We start from the raw sequence: 12,385 nt of genomic DNA on the forward strand, positions 1-12,385 counted from the left end.
TTTATTTGCTGTTGTCTGTAACCTTTCGGTACATAACGCAGAATGTTGTTTGTGTTGGGAGTGTTTTTAGCAGGATGTTCACATGCAATAGACCAGGGGTGTCAAATTGTTGGCCGTGGGCCAGATGTGTCATGCCGAAACCGTGCCTGCCCCACTGCCGGCAATGGAAAAAAAGCCACGATACGTCGCGTCATGTGACATTGCAAGTTGCAATAGAGGTAGTCCAGTTCATTTAGTGACTGTTCAAAGTTACAATGACACACTGAAAAAAATGACTTATGACTGTTTTTCACATTTATGACCGTTGCAGCATCCCCATAGTCCAGGGGTGTCAAACTCAATTTCATTGAGGGCCGCATCAGCATTGCGGTTGCCCTCAGGGGGCCAGGTGGGTATGGCCTAGGTGGGCGTGGCCTACTGGGTGGGTGTGGCTAGAGTGCGTATGGCCTACTGGGTGGGCGTGGCCAGCTCTACATCATTCGCATCAAGGGTGCCTATGGGGGCCTGGGCAGGAGTGGGACAGATCTGAGGGTCTCTGGCAGAAGGAGGGTCTCTGGGCCAGGGCCAAGGCAGTGGGGGCTGTTCTCTCACTGTTTCCAGGATGGCGTCGCGGGCCACATGAAACCACTTCGCGGGCCGGATCCGGCCCCCGGGCCTTGTGTTGACATGTCTGCCATAGTCACATGGTCAAAATTTAGAAACTTGGCAACTGACTCACATTTATGACAATTGCAATGTCCTGGGGTCGTGTGACCCCTTCTGTGACCTTCTGACAAAGTCAATGGGGAAGACAGATTCACTTAACAACCGTATTACTAACAACTGCAGTGATTCACTTAACAACTGTGGCAAGAAACATAAAATGGGGCAAAAACTCAACAAAAGTTTCACTTAGCAACAGAACATTTGGGCTCCATTGAGGTCATAAGGACTATATATGTACTACAGATAGTCCTCAACTTACAGCCGTTCATTTAGTGTCCGTTCAAGATTATTCTTGGAAATTGGCATGTATTTATGACAGTGGAATGTCCCAGGGGTGATGTTCACCATTTGCAACCACCTCAGCTAACCTCCGAAAAACAAAGTCTGTGGGGGAAGCCAGATTTGTCTAACAACCACGTGTTTCACTTAACAACTGCAGCGATTTGCTTAACAACTGTGGCAAAAAAAATGTAAAATGGGGCAAAACTCGCTTAGCAAAACGGTCTTGCTTAGCAGTGGAAATTTTGGGCTCAATTGTGGTCGTAAGTTGAAGACTACCTGTAATGCAAGGACAACATTTAATGATACAAAATTAGCCTCAGAATATTTCTGTGATACAGCAGGAACAAAGAAAAGATGTTTTCTTTGGTAATAAAAAGGACAGGATTTAAGTTGCCGGTTTCCAGTGTCACTGAGCCTGTTTCCCCCTCTGATGGGACGATGATGCATCGTGCAAGAAACCCAATGAGATTTTTCTCTTCCTCCAAATAGGAACCTTGTTGTGGACTGATCTTTCACAAAGAGGTCCCGACTTCTAAGGGTTTTACGAGTTGGAAGGGGTTTTACGCAGGCGGAAGTGTTTGCCTATGATTAAATGCTCTGCTAAGCATCCAACCCGTAGGGCACCACTGAAGTTGGAGGAGAAAAGAAGAAAGGATTTTTTTTAACCAAACATGTTAAGACACAGTAGAACACGGGCAAACAAGCAAGTTTTCTCTTTTTAAAAAAATAGATTACATTTATTTTGCACTGAATTCCAAGATATATTTTTTTTAAAAAAGCTTCATTAGTATTAAGATACGGAATTAAAATATACATTTACAAAGGCAGAGCAATGTTTTGAAAACAATACTGGTGGTATTCCTGGTCACTAAAATAAGGCAGCAGAAACACCTTTGGGAGCAACTGCCTAGACCAGGGGTCTTCAAACTTGGCCCTTTTGTGACTTGCGGACTTCAACTTCCCGAATTCCTCAGCCAGGCACACTGGCTGAGGAATTCTGGGAGTTGAAGTCCCAAGTTTGAAGACCCCTGGCCTAGACATTTTAACTTTCTTCCTTCTGCTATAGGTAAAAGGTTCCTGTACCTTTAACCAAAAAAAAGCATTTCAACAAAACAGACATTTTGGCACAGGGAGGAATCAGACATTTTACTCCTACAGTGATGGAATGTTTATTTGTTTATTCATCACATCTGTGCAGTTCCCAATAAAAAAAAATGTATGTTCCATTGTAATGTTCCGTACAGGAAGTTGAAGGATTTTTCTGCTAAGCAGTTAAAGCGCAGGACTTCCATTGCCCACAACTTTCCCAAATTGGTGCCCACCGTAGCTTCCTATGGGGTAGAGTTCAAAATTTACACAGAGGCATCATGATAAAAGTCCTTTCCTTTTATACATCCACAAAAGGGGTGGGCCACTTACTTAGCTTTTTTGACCTGCCCTATTGATGCTGCTGGATGGCCCCCAGATGTGACTCTATGACACAATGATGAGGGAGGAGGGGAGCCATAAGCCAATGGCCTATAACTGTATTTCTCAATCGTGGCAACTTCATGTCTGGACTTCAACTCCCAGAATTCCCCAGCCAGCATGGTAGAGAATAACAAGGATAGCTGTAGCTGAAATCTCCAACAGGGGCAATATTTCCATTAATGAAAAGATTTTTTTAAAAGAAGCATACTGGTGAAAAATTTTGGAAATCCCTTAGGGAAATCTAATACTAAGATTAACATTTGGACCGAAAGCTTTTTGACTTCTGCTTTTTCTTATATGATCCAAGGAAGTTTTCACCTCAGAAACAAGGCACCTTTGCAACAGTAATTAGGCGGTTTAAACCATCACACACATATACTCATAAATGTGCTTTCTTATTATTATATTGAAGAAATGCATCTATAATCCCCTTATACCAGGGGTAGGCAACCTCGGCTCTTTTATGACTCATGGACTTCAACTCCCAGAATTCCTGAGTCAGCTGACTCAGGAATTCTGGGAGTTGAAGTCCATGAGTCATAAAAGAGGCGAGGATGCCTACCCTTGCCTTATACCATATTCTTCCAAATAAGTGCACTTGGCTGCTAATATTTTTTTTTAAAAAAATAAGTATTTACATGTTGACAGAGGTTAGGATACTATAATTAAAAATTGTGACAAGAGGTCAGTAAAAGCTCATTTGAAATAAATAAAATATGCTATTAATTTTAAAAGGAGGAACATTTTGCACATTCTCTTGGTCAAACCAGACCATTAAAGAGCTAAAGGGCAGTCACTTCCCCATTTTTTTTTACTCAGAAGGGGTTGCTATGCTATACAGCTGTATTCTAGACTAGATGCTTCTTTTCTAGAACTAGACACATTTGTTTAATCAACTGCTTGCCTTCCACGCAACCACCAAATCCAGAGGCTGCCATGAAAATGGCCAATTATAGCTAGACTTCAATCATTATTAAGTGAGAAAAGTTCATGATCGAAAAGTATCTCCTTAATATTCTAGGGTGAGATCAACCCAGACATCAGACATTCCAACTTCCTCCATGCTAGTAGAACTTAGTGTGTTTCAGTACAGACTATCCCAGTTTAACGTTCTCCAAATGTGTAGGGACTAAAATTCCCACCATCTCCATCTACTACTGCTGTTGAAGACAATGAACTCCTAGTCCACAACAATGGAGAACACAAGCTTAGGAAAAGGTTCTTTTAGGGAGTTACAAGAGACTGGGTCCAGTAGATACCCAATTTTTGGGAGGTAGCCCTTAAAGTCCTCTAGGTGTAAAAGCACAATCAAGATAAGATATGGTGTATTAATCAGTGCTTTGCAAGCAGGGATCTGGCAGTCAGACACCCCCCCCCCAAAGCCAGACACCCCCCCCCCTCTGCATCCAAAACCAAAACCATCCAGAACCCTAACCTCTCCCACTTCTACTCAGTTCCCCTTGTAGTCTGAGGGGCCATTTTGAGCCAATAAACCCCCATAAGCTGCCTCTTCCCGGGAGAAGATTTGGAACTTCTTGTCCAGCTGGGCACGGAGGTAGAGATAATCCTGTTCATCAAGGCTGTGAGCACAGGTAAGATAGACGGTGAACAAGGAGGCCAGAAGCAGGCGGTCAAGTGAGAGGCAGGGAACAGCCCAGAGGATAAGGAGAAACTCCACGTACAATGGATGGCGAAGGTGGGAGTAGAGACGGAGGGCCCGTGAAGACTTCACAGCCAAAGGGTCTCCTATGCCCAAGCAGTAGTAATAAACCTGGGGATGAAATGAAAGCAACATCTGTTTACTGTAGAGCAGGGCTGTCAAACTTCCGGCCCGTGGCCAGGACACGTCATCCAGAAGCTGCGCCCACCCCATCGCCGGCAATGGCAAAACTGTCCTGATACGTTGCGCGATGTCACGTGACGTCGCGAGTTTGACATGTTTGCTGTAGAGGCACTCCCAGATTTTATATACAGCCAAGGCACCCTTGGGCTCTGCAGATTCTACAGAGGAACACATGGCTTCCCATTTGTAACACAATGCTGAACACAGGTAGTCCTCAACCTATGACCACAATCCAGCCCAAAATTTATGTTGCTCAACGAGACAAGTGAGTTTTGTCCCATTTAACGACCTTTCTTGCCTTAGTTGTTTTAAATGAATCACTGCAATTGTTCAGCAACATGGTTGCTAAGTGAATCTGGCTTCTTCATGGACTTTGCTTGTCAGAAGGTCACAAAAGGTGATGATCACATGCCCCCCCCACCCCGGGACACTACAAATATGAGTGAGTTGCCAAGCATCTGAATTTTGATCACAGGACCAGAGGGATGCTGCAATTGTCGTGTGAAAAAATGTCATAAGTTACTTGTGTCCGTGCTGTCGTAACTTCAACCAGTCACTAAATGAACTGTCGTAAGTTGAGGATTATTTGTACTATTCCCCCCCCCGCCCCTAGTTTTAGGGTAGGTACATAGTTGAGCCCCTTCCCTTGCCTGTCCTGCAGGCTGTATTGTTTGCAGGATCCCTGGTGCTCTCTGAGCCTTTTTTTGCAAGTGTTTCATTAGCTAGTTAGGTAACATTTTCAGTGCTAGAAGGGAGCGGGCTCTCCTCTGTTAATTTAATTTAATTTAATTAATTTAATTATTTAATTTAATTTAATTATTTAATTTAATTTAATTTAATTATGGGACTTATATGCCACCCTATCTCCCGAAGGACTCAGGGCGGCTAACAACAGTAAAAATAACAATAAAAACAATAAGTACAAATATTAAAAGAAATTAAATTTTACAAAGCCCCACTAAAAACCAGTAAAAATTAAAAACATAATTAAAACCCCCGTCAGTCCAGGTGGAAAAGGTATGTCTTTAGGTTGCGACAAAAGGACTGGAGATCTGGGGCCATCCAAAGTTCTCGGGGGAGCTGATTCCAAAGGGCAGGCGCCCCGACAGAGAAGGCCCTCCCCCTGGGGGTCGCCAGCCGACATTGTCTGGCCGACGGCACCCTGAGGAGACCCTCTCTGTGTGAGCGCACAGGGCGATGGGAAGTCATTCCTGGCAGCAGACGGTCCTGCAAATATCCCGGGCCTAAGCCATGTAGGGCTTTATAAGTAAGAACCAGCACCTTGAACCTAGGGTGGCTTGCCCTAGCAGTGTTGCTGGGAGTGTTTCCTTCTTGGTAATTCCTTGCTTACTTGTGTACTGTTTGGTTGTCTGCCAGAAAACAACCAAGCTCAGAAAGCACCACAGTTTAGCCCTTAGTTACAAATATTCTCTTCTGTTGGGATGCATTGTCTGTTGCAGAGAACCTGTCTTCTGGATGAGCACAATCCATTTATTTTTTAAATCATTCCCATTTTTTTAAGTGTAAGCCACTCAGAGGCATCTGGAGCAAGCTGCTTCTAAAAAGGTAAAGGTAAAGGTTCCCCCGCACATGCGTGCTAGTTGTTTCCGACTCTAGGGGCCGGTGCTCATCTCCGTTTCAAAGCCGAAGAGCCAGCGCTTGTCTGAGGACATCTCCGTGGTCATGTGGCCGGCATGACTAGACGCCAAAGGCGCACGGAACGCTGTTACCTTCCCACCGGAGCGGTCCCTATTTTTCTACTTGCATTTTTACGTGCTTTCGAACTGCTAGGTTGGCAGAAGCTGGGACGAGTAACAGGCGCTCACTCTGTTACGCGGCACTCGGGATTCGACCCGCCAAACTGCCGACCTTCTGATCGACAAGCTCAGCGTCCTAACCCACTGAGCCACCGCGTCCCTTAAGCTGCTTCTAGACTTCATTAAATAAGGGAAGTGATGCTTGAAAGAAAAATTGACTCTTCTGGAAGATAAAAAGGGGCTGGGCTCACTGTGGTTTTACTTCCCAGACTGCCCTATTCCTCTCCGCAACCTTGCTCACCAAAGGGAGACACGTGAAGGGGGAAAACAAAGAAAGCACAAGCACCTGTTTGACTCCCATCAGTTCTGCATAATCAAAGATGAGAATGATGCTAAAGATGATTAGCCAGGAGATGAAATGGAGGATAAAGCAGGTGAGAGGAACCCAAGTGATCCACGGCTCAGTACTCGTATTCCAGAGCATGGGGCCCTCCAGCACTGGCTGCCAATACCTCATCAGCAACTACGTTAAAAGGGGGGGAAAATTACATTACTAGCAGACACTGCAACGACATTTAACATGGCTGCATGTGAGGTCATGCAGGATATGAATCAGAATAACAGTTGAAAGGGACCTTGGAGGTCTTCTAGTCCAACCCCCTGCTCAGACAGCAGACAAAGCCCATCTCTTCTTAAAAACCTCCAGTGTTGGAGCACCCACAACTTCTTAAAGCAAGTTGCCTTTTGCAAAAGAATGCAACTATAAATGCGAGTTAAAATTCTAATCTTCATTATTATCTATTTTCTTTTTTTTTTTAATGCCCATTTCTCCTAGCCGAGAAAGAAACTCAATTGCATTTTGCAACGTAACAAACAATTAAAGAGCTCAAGCTCTTACAGGTAGTCCTTGAGTTACGACCACACTTGAGCCCGGAATTTTGGTGTCAAGTCATTGCAGTCATTAAGTTGATTCACCATGTGACTGGACTCGATTTTTCAACTCTGGTCAAGCGAGTCACCATGGCTGTTAAGCAAATCACGTCATCGTGAGTCTGAATCCACTTTATCCAACGGGCGTTTTTGTCAGAAAATGACCAGGAAAAAAAAATTACAAAAAGCAATCAAGTGATCATGGGGTGCTGCAACCAGTTATAAATGCAAGCTGGTTGTTAAGCACCTAAAATGTGATCACATGGCTGTGAGAGTGGTGCAGCAATTGTAACTTCAAGGAAAGGGCACGACCTTTTTTGAGTCCATTATAAGTCCATTCGTAAGTTGAGCAGTTACCTGTACAACTTTCCCACTTTATACTCTAAATCAGTATTCCTACCTGAAGAGTTAAGTCTGTGAAAAAAACATAGACTGTTCTCTGCAAGACCCCGAAGCAGCTGGAAGTCCAGTGTTTGACCCGGTCAGAAGCCATAAGGCTGTGCTGCAGGATAAAAAGGATGATCAGGCCCACATCCACTGTTAGCGAGTGTAGAATCTTGGGATCCCTTAGGGCAGTTTTCCATTGAGAATTCGAGATGCCGTCTGCAAGAGAAAAACTGAGTAATCGTGCACCCTGTATACAGCAGGATATTATTACCATGATGGTTTACATCAGGGGTGTCAAACTGCCGTCCCGCGAGCCGGAAGTGTCATGGTGAAACCGCGCCCACCCCTTTGCCAGCAATGGGAAAAAAGTCGTGACACCTCACGTGATGTGACATGGCGAGTTTGACACCCCTGGTTTACATCAACCTTTCTCAACCTTTTTACCCGAGAGCAGTGTTTGTAAATCTCAGCATCTTTAAGATGAGTGGACTTCAACTCCCAGAATTCCCCAGCCGGCTGGGAAGTTGAAGTTCACCTTGCTTAAAGTTGCTGAGATTGACAAGCAATGCCCTAGATCAGGGGTCTCTGACCTCTGGTCCACAGGCTAGTGCAAGGTGGCAGCCTGTTCAGACCAGGGCTGGGGAAGTGGTGGGTGAGCGCGCACGTACAAAGTTGCATTTGTAAAAATGGTGCACGTGCAAAACCATCCCCCTCCACCCCACCATTGCCACTGCCTTTGCTGGTCCACTGAGCCAGAAAGACTGGAGATTACTGCCCTAGAGGAACCCTTGAAATAATTTCGAGGTCTCAGGGAACCCCTGCATTAAAAATATTACATCTACAGCTAGCAAAGAGCTGTAGCTACAGCTTTGGGACTACACAATGAAATCCTGAAGTCTCAGGCAGTCCATAGTCTGTCCAATCCAGTCTGAAGAAGTGCTGGGAATGCAGAGGAAGGACACTGGCATTTAGAAATCCGATTTCCCCCCCCCCCTTATATTTTCCAAGTTGCAGTTCAAAATTTGGTGGGCGCAGCGCACTCAGCATCCTGAATATTCATTCCTTGCATAAAAGGACTGTAATGTTTGCAATCCAAAGGCAGTAAAAGAAGGGAAATTTTTCACTTTGATGAACATATAAATGATGTACAAGCCTTAGGGATAGGAACAGCTTTCTGGGATTGAGTGTGGGCTGAAGCTATCTCCTCAAAATCAGCCTGAATCCTTGATCAAATGCCCAGATCTCTAAGAGATATACAGAAGCAGAATTCTGCCAAAGATGGCCTCTATATTACTGCAAAGTTTTGACCTGACAGCTATTCCTAGCAAAGGACAGCTGAATGACAGTCCGACTGCTTCCAATAATTTATATGGCTATGATTTGGCAATGATTTCTTCAATACACTCCCCTGATTGGATTCACACAACAGTCTAAGTCATGATGTGGATTTCCTGTTTGGGTTTATTATGCCGTCAGAATTCAGCCACTGATAAGTTCGCTCAGGCAGTCCATTGCTGTAAATCAAATCAAAGTCATGCAGGGTGGGCATGCCCAGCCATAAATGTTTGGCAGCACGGAGGAGCATTCACTCGTTTCTATTTACAGTCTTGCCATGTTTTCAAAGGGCCTCTGGGCAAAAAGCAAGCTGCAGCTCGAAACGTTGCAACAGAGCACGCGGGGTAGTTGCAGCACGAAGATGCCCCTGGCGCTGCAACCGAGGCGCTCTTGCATTTAATTCCCTATTTTTTTTTTAAATGCATCATTCTAAGGTATCGATTACTCGTTCTCCCACGGGAAGCCTTTTGATCGGAGAGGATCAAACTCATCGAGTCAAAAAAAAATCCCTCCAAATCGGAGGTCCTGCTTCGGGATCTGCCCTTCTTACCTGGATTCACGCCGGTGCCGTAGGGAGGAGGCGCAGCCCCGGCGGGCAGCTGCAAAAAGATGGCACGGAAGGAAATAAAACGGATCAGCTCCACGCCGGTCCCGAAGGTGAAAAGGAAATTGCCCAGGGCCGGGATCATCAGCAGGAACTGCAAAGCAGCCATGGCTGGGAAAGAAAAAAAAAAGAGCCTCTCCCGCCGCCTGGAAGGAACGCCCAGCTGCGGGTGGGGCTTTCCCCGCAATCCGCACGCCCACCCGTGACGTCACAACCCCGCCGTTCCTCCTCGGCCCCTCCCCGGAGCCAGAGGGCTTCCCTAGAATTCCCAGGCCCGCCTTTCTTCTAGTGACGTCACCTACTTCGGAGGGAGAGCCCTTTCTTGAGGGATCCCCTGACGTGAAGCCTATACGCTGCTGAATTCTGGAATCCGTTCGCTTAAAAAAAAACACCTGCGTTCCCATCCCGGAATGGCGCCAAATCAAATCCTTGCATTAGGGCAGGGGTAGGCAACCTCGGCTCTTTTATGACTCATGGACTTCAACTCCCAGAATTCCTGAGTCAGCTATGCTGACTCAGGAATTCTGGGAGTTGAAGTCCATGAGTCATAAAAGAGCCGAGGTTGCCTACCCCTGCATTAGGGGAAAAAAAAAGAAGAGTAAATATAGATCCGGTCGCTTTCTGTTCCTGCTGCCCAGAGAGATTTTTGTGACTTAGGACTTTGCTGGGCGTTTCCCCCGCTTGCTTTTTAACCAGAGAATTCGCAGAATTCACAGAGGATTCACAGAGAATTTCCAGGTCATTAAATGTCAACTATATCTTTATATACAGGTCCGACAAAACCAAGGAAGGCGTTGGGATCCTCAGCAGGGGGCGGTAACGTCTAGCGGGACTTATCCCAGAATGTATCCAGCTGTTCCTTTGGTTGGGGAAACCTGAGATTTCTTGGAGGAGGCTGGGAAGTGGGAAAAACCACTCGGGCAAGCCATGCCTTTCCTGTGGGCAGGAAAACTGGATGGATGTACCATTCAAACATCACGGTCCTTCTGTTAATTTAAAGAAAGAAACAAAAAATTGACGTCCCCAAGTGGAGCTCCATTCCATATTGTGTGGTGACTAATGCTTTGTGTCAGAAAAAAAGCCTTCCAGATGTGCTGAGCCAACAGCTTCCAGATTTTCCAACCAATATGGCTTACCCCAAGGGTAGGCAACCTTGGCTCTTTTATGACTCGTGGACTTCAACTCCCAGAATTCCTGAGCCAGCATGGCTCAGCTTGGAAACCTCAGCATGGCTGCCTCAGGAATTCTGGGAGTTGAAGTCCACGAGTCATAAAAGAGCCTGGGTTGCCTTCCCCTGGTCTACCCAGAGGGTAGGTAACCTTGGCTCTTTTATGACTCGTGGACTTCAACTCCCAGAATTCCTGAGCCAGCATGGCTCAGCTTGGAAACCTCTCTTTTCCCCCTCAGCATGGCTGGCTCAGGAATTCTGGGAGTTGAAGTCCAAGAGTCATAAAAGAGCCAAGGTTGCCTACTCCAATCTTGGCTCTTTTATGACTCGTGGACTTCAACTCCCAGAAATCCTGAGCCAGCTATCTCATCCCAGATAGAAAGGTATGATTCCTCTCAAGCCTGAACAAAGTAAACAGCCTGCCAGCAAAGAAGATTTTGACCATCAGAAGAACTCATGCCATAAATTAACTGTTTAATAGGGTTCCAGGTTGGCCCTGTTATGTTTCACAACTCAAGTTTTACAGCTCGTATTATCTGCCTGGCTGATTTGATCTGGCAATGTTGGCACAGTCTGGGTTCCTTCGGAAAACTGCCATTTATCAGGACCCTGGAAGTATGCCTCCTCTGTGCCAGCACCTACAGAATAAGGTTCCCCATGGCACCACCCTGCTGGTGTTTTGAGGAGCTCTTCACTCAGGTCTTTAGTGAAGGAGTGTGGTGGAATGTAGTCTGGATTCCCAGGAGGAAGAGGCTGCATCTCAGAGACAGCAAAGTTTAGATATTTTGGTGGGGAGTAAGAGGGTCAAGACAGCTCCTCCCTAGAAATTCTCAGAATATTTCTTTAAGGATGCAAGTGCAGGTTGTCCTCGACTTACAACAGTTCATTTAGTGAGCGTTCAGAGTTACCACAGCACTGAAAAAAGTGACATGATAATTTTTCACACTTACAACCTTTGCAGTATCCCCATGGTCATTTGATCAAAATTCAGATGCTTGGGAACTGGTTCGTATTTATGACGGTTGCAATGTCCCGGGGTCAAGTGATTCCCTTTTGCGACCTTCTGACAAGCAAAGTCGATGGGGAAGCCATATTCAGCTATCAACCAGGTGACTAACTTAATAACTGCAATGATTCACTTAACAAGTGTGGCAAGAAAAGTCACAAAATGGGGCAAAACTCACTTAACATAAATGTTGGGCTCAGTTGTGGTCATAAGTCAAGGACTATCTGTAATTGCTTTAGTTTGGCAAGAGCTCTTTCTGTAGGTGAGGAACAATGAAAAAAAACTGCTTAAAAGTATCTTTTTTTTTCTTTGGGGAGGGCTTCCCCCAAACCAAATCCAGTCTGTTGATTTTCCCCTTTTTAATTTTTCTTTCTTTCTTTTCTTGGTTGCATTGTCTTTGTTTTCATAGTTGTGAGCAGCGCAGTCATTGACAATCAGGCAATCTAGGGTTAATATTAATATTATTAAAATCAACAAAGAAGAAGGACCTAATCCACGAAAGAGATGCCAGTTCACACACCTGCACTTTTCCTGGTTTCTGAGGGACTGGCACAGTCCTTCTTCAAAAGCAGATACAACTCTGAAAACAACAACAGAGTATTGCTAATAATTAAGTCACTTATCATTGCATCTGGTTGTAAAAAAATGTATCTGGTGCAATTTATATTATAAATTAGTGATCAAATAAACAGGCTGCCTCTATGATATGCATTAAGGCATACTTTACCTTTGAATGCAAGACACACCAGATCTTGATTATCTAGGACCAATTTGAATTGTTACATAATGGGTTCATGCTCCAAATATTTAAATATTTCACATTTAAATACACGTTAGCAAAAGGATGTGACTCATCTCTTTAAGAGAACAGTGAGTTATTTTGGCAGACTAGGAGCTC

General features: G+C 45.0%; 2 protein-coding genes across 2 annotated transcripts in view; one reads left to right on the top strand and one right to left on the bottom strand.

Annotated features, from left to right (window-relative positions):
• The window catches only part of LOC308663573 (cholinesterase-like), a gene marked incomplete at its 5' end in the record, with an annotated part of 476,398 nt that overhangs the window by 125,951 nt on the left and 338,062 nt on the right, over window positions 1–12,385 (top strand). The window lies entirely within an intron of this gene.
• On the bottom strand, window positions 3,049–9,725 carry NRM (nurim). Its single transcript, XM_081320182.1, has 4 exons — window positions 9,260–9,725; window positions 7,388–7,590; window positions 6,404–6,580; window positions 3,049–4,228 (listed from the first exon to the last, which is right to left on the bottom strand). The coding sequence occupies exons 1-4, from the start codon at window positions 9,420–9,422 to the stop codon at window positions 3,908–3,910; spliced, it is 864 nt and encodes a 287-aa protein (XP_081176308.1). The 5' UTR covers window positions 9,423–9,725; the 3' UTR covers window positions 3,049–3,907.

This window comes from Vipera berus (genome assembly GCF_964194415.1).
Source record: "Vipera berus genome assembly, chromosome: 2".
In the NCBI taxonomy this organism is placed as follows: Eukaryota; Metazoa; Chordata; class Lepidosauria; order Squamata; family Viperidae; genus Vipera; species Vipera berus.

Excerpts from the sequence above, each read along its gene's own strand:
- NRM (XM_081320182.1), bottom strand. The coding sequence starts at position 9,422 with ATGGCTGCTTTGCAGTTCCTGCTGATGATCCCGGCCCTGGGCAATTTC. Across the intron at positions 7,591-9,259 it reads CGGCACCGGCGTGAATCCAG|ACGGCATCTCGAATTCTCAA; the intron begins GTAAGAAGGGCA and ends TTTCTCTTGCAG. Across the intron at positions 4,229-6,403 it reads AACTGATGGGAGTCAAACAG|GTTTATTACTACTGCTTGGG; the intron begins GTGCTTGTGCTT and ends TTTCATCCCCAG.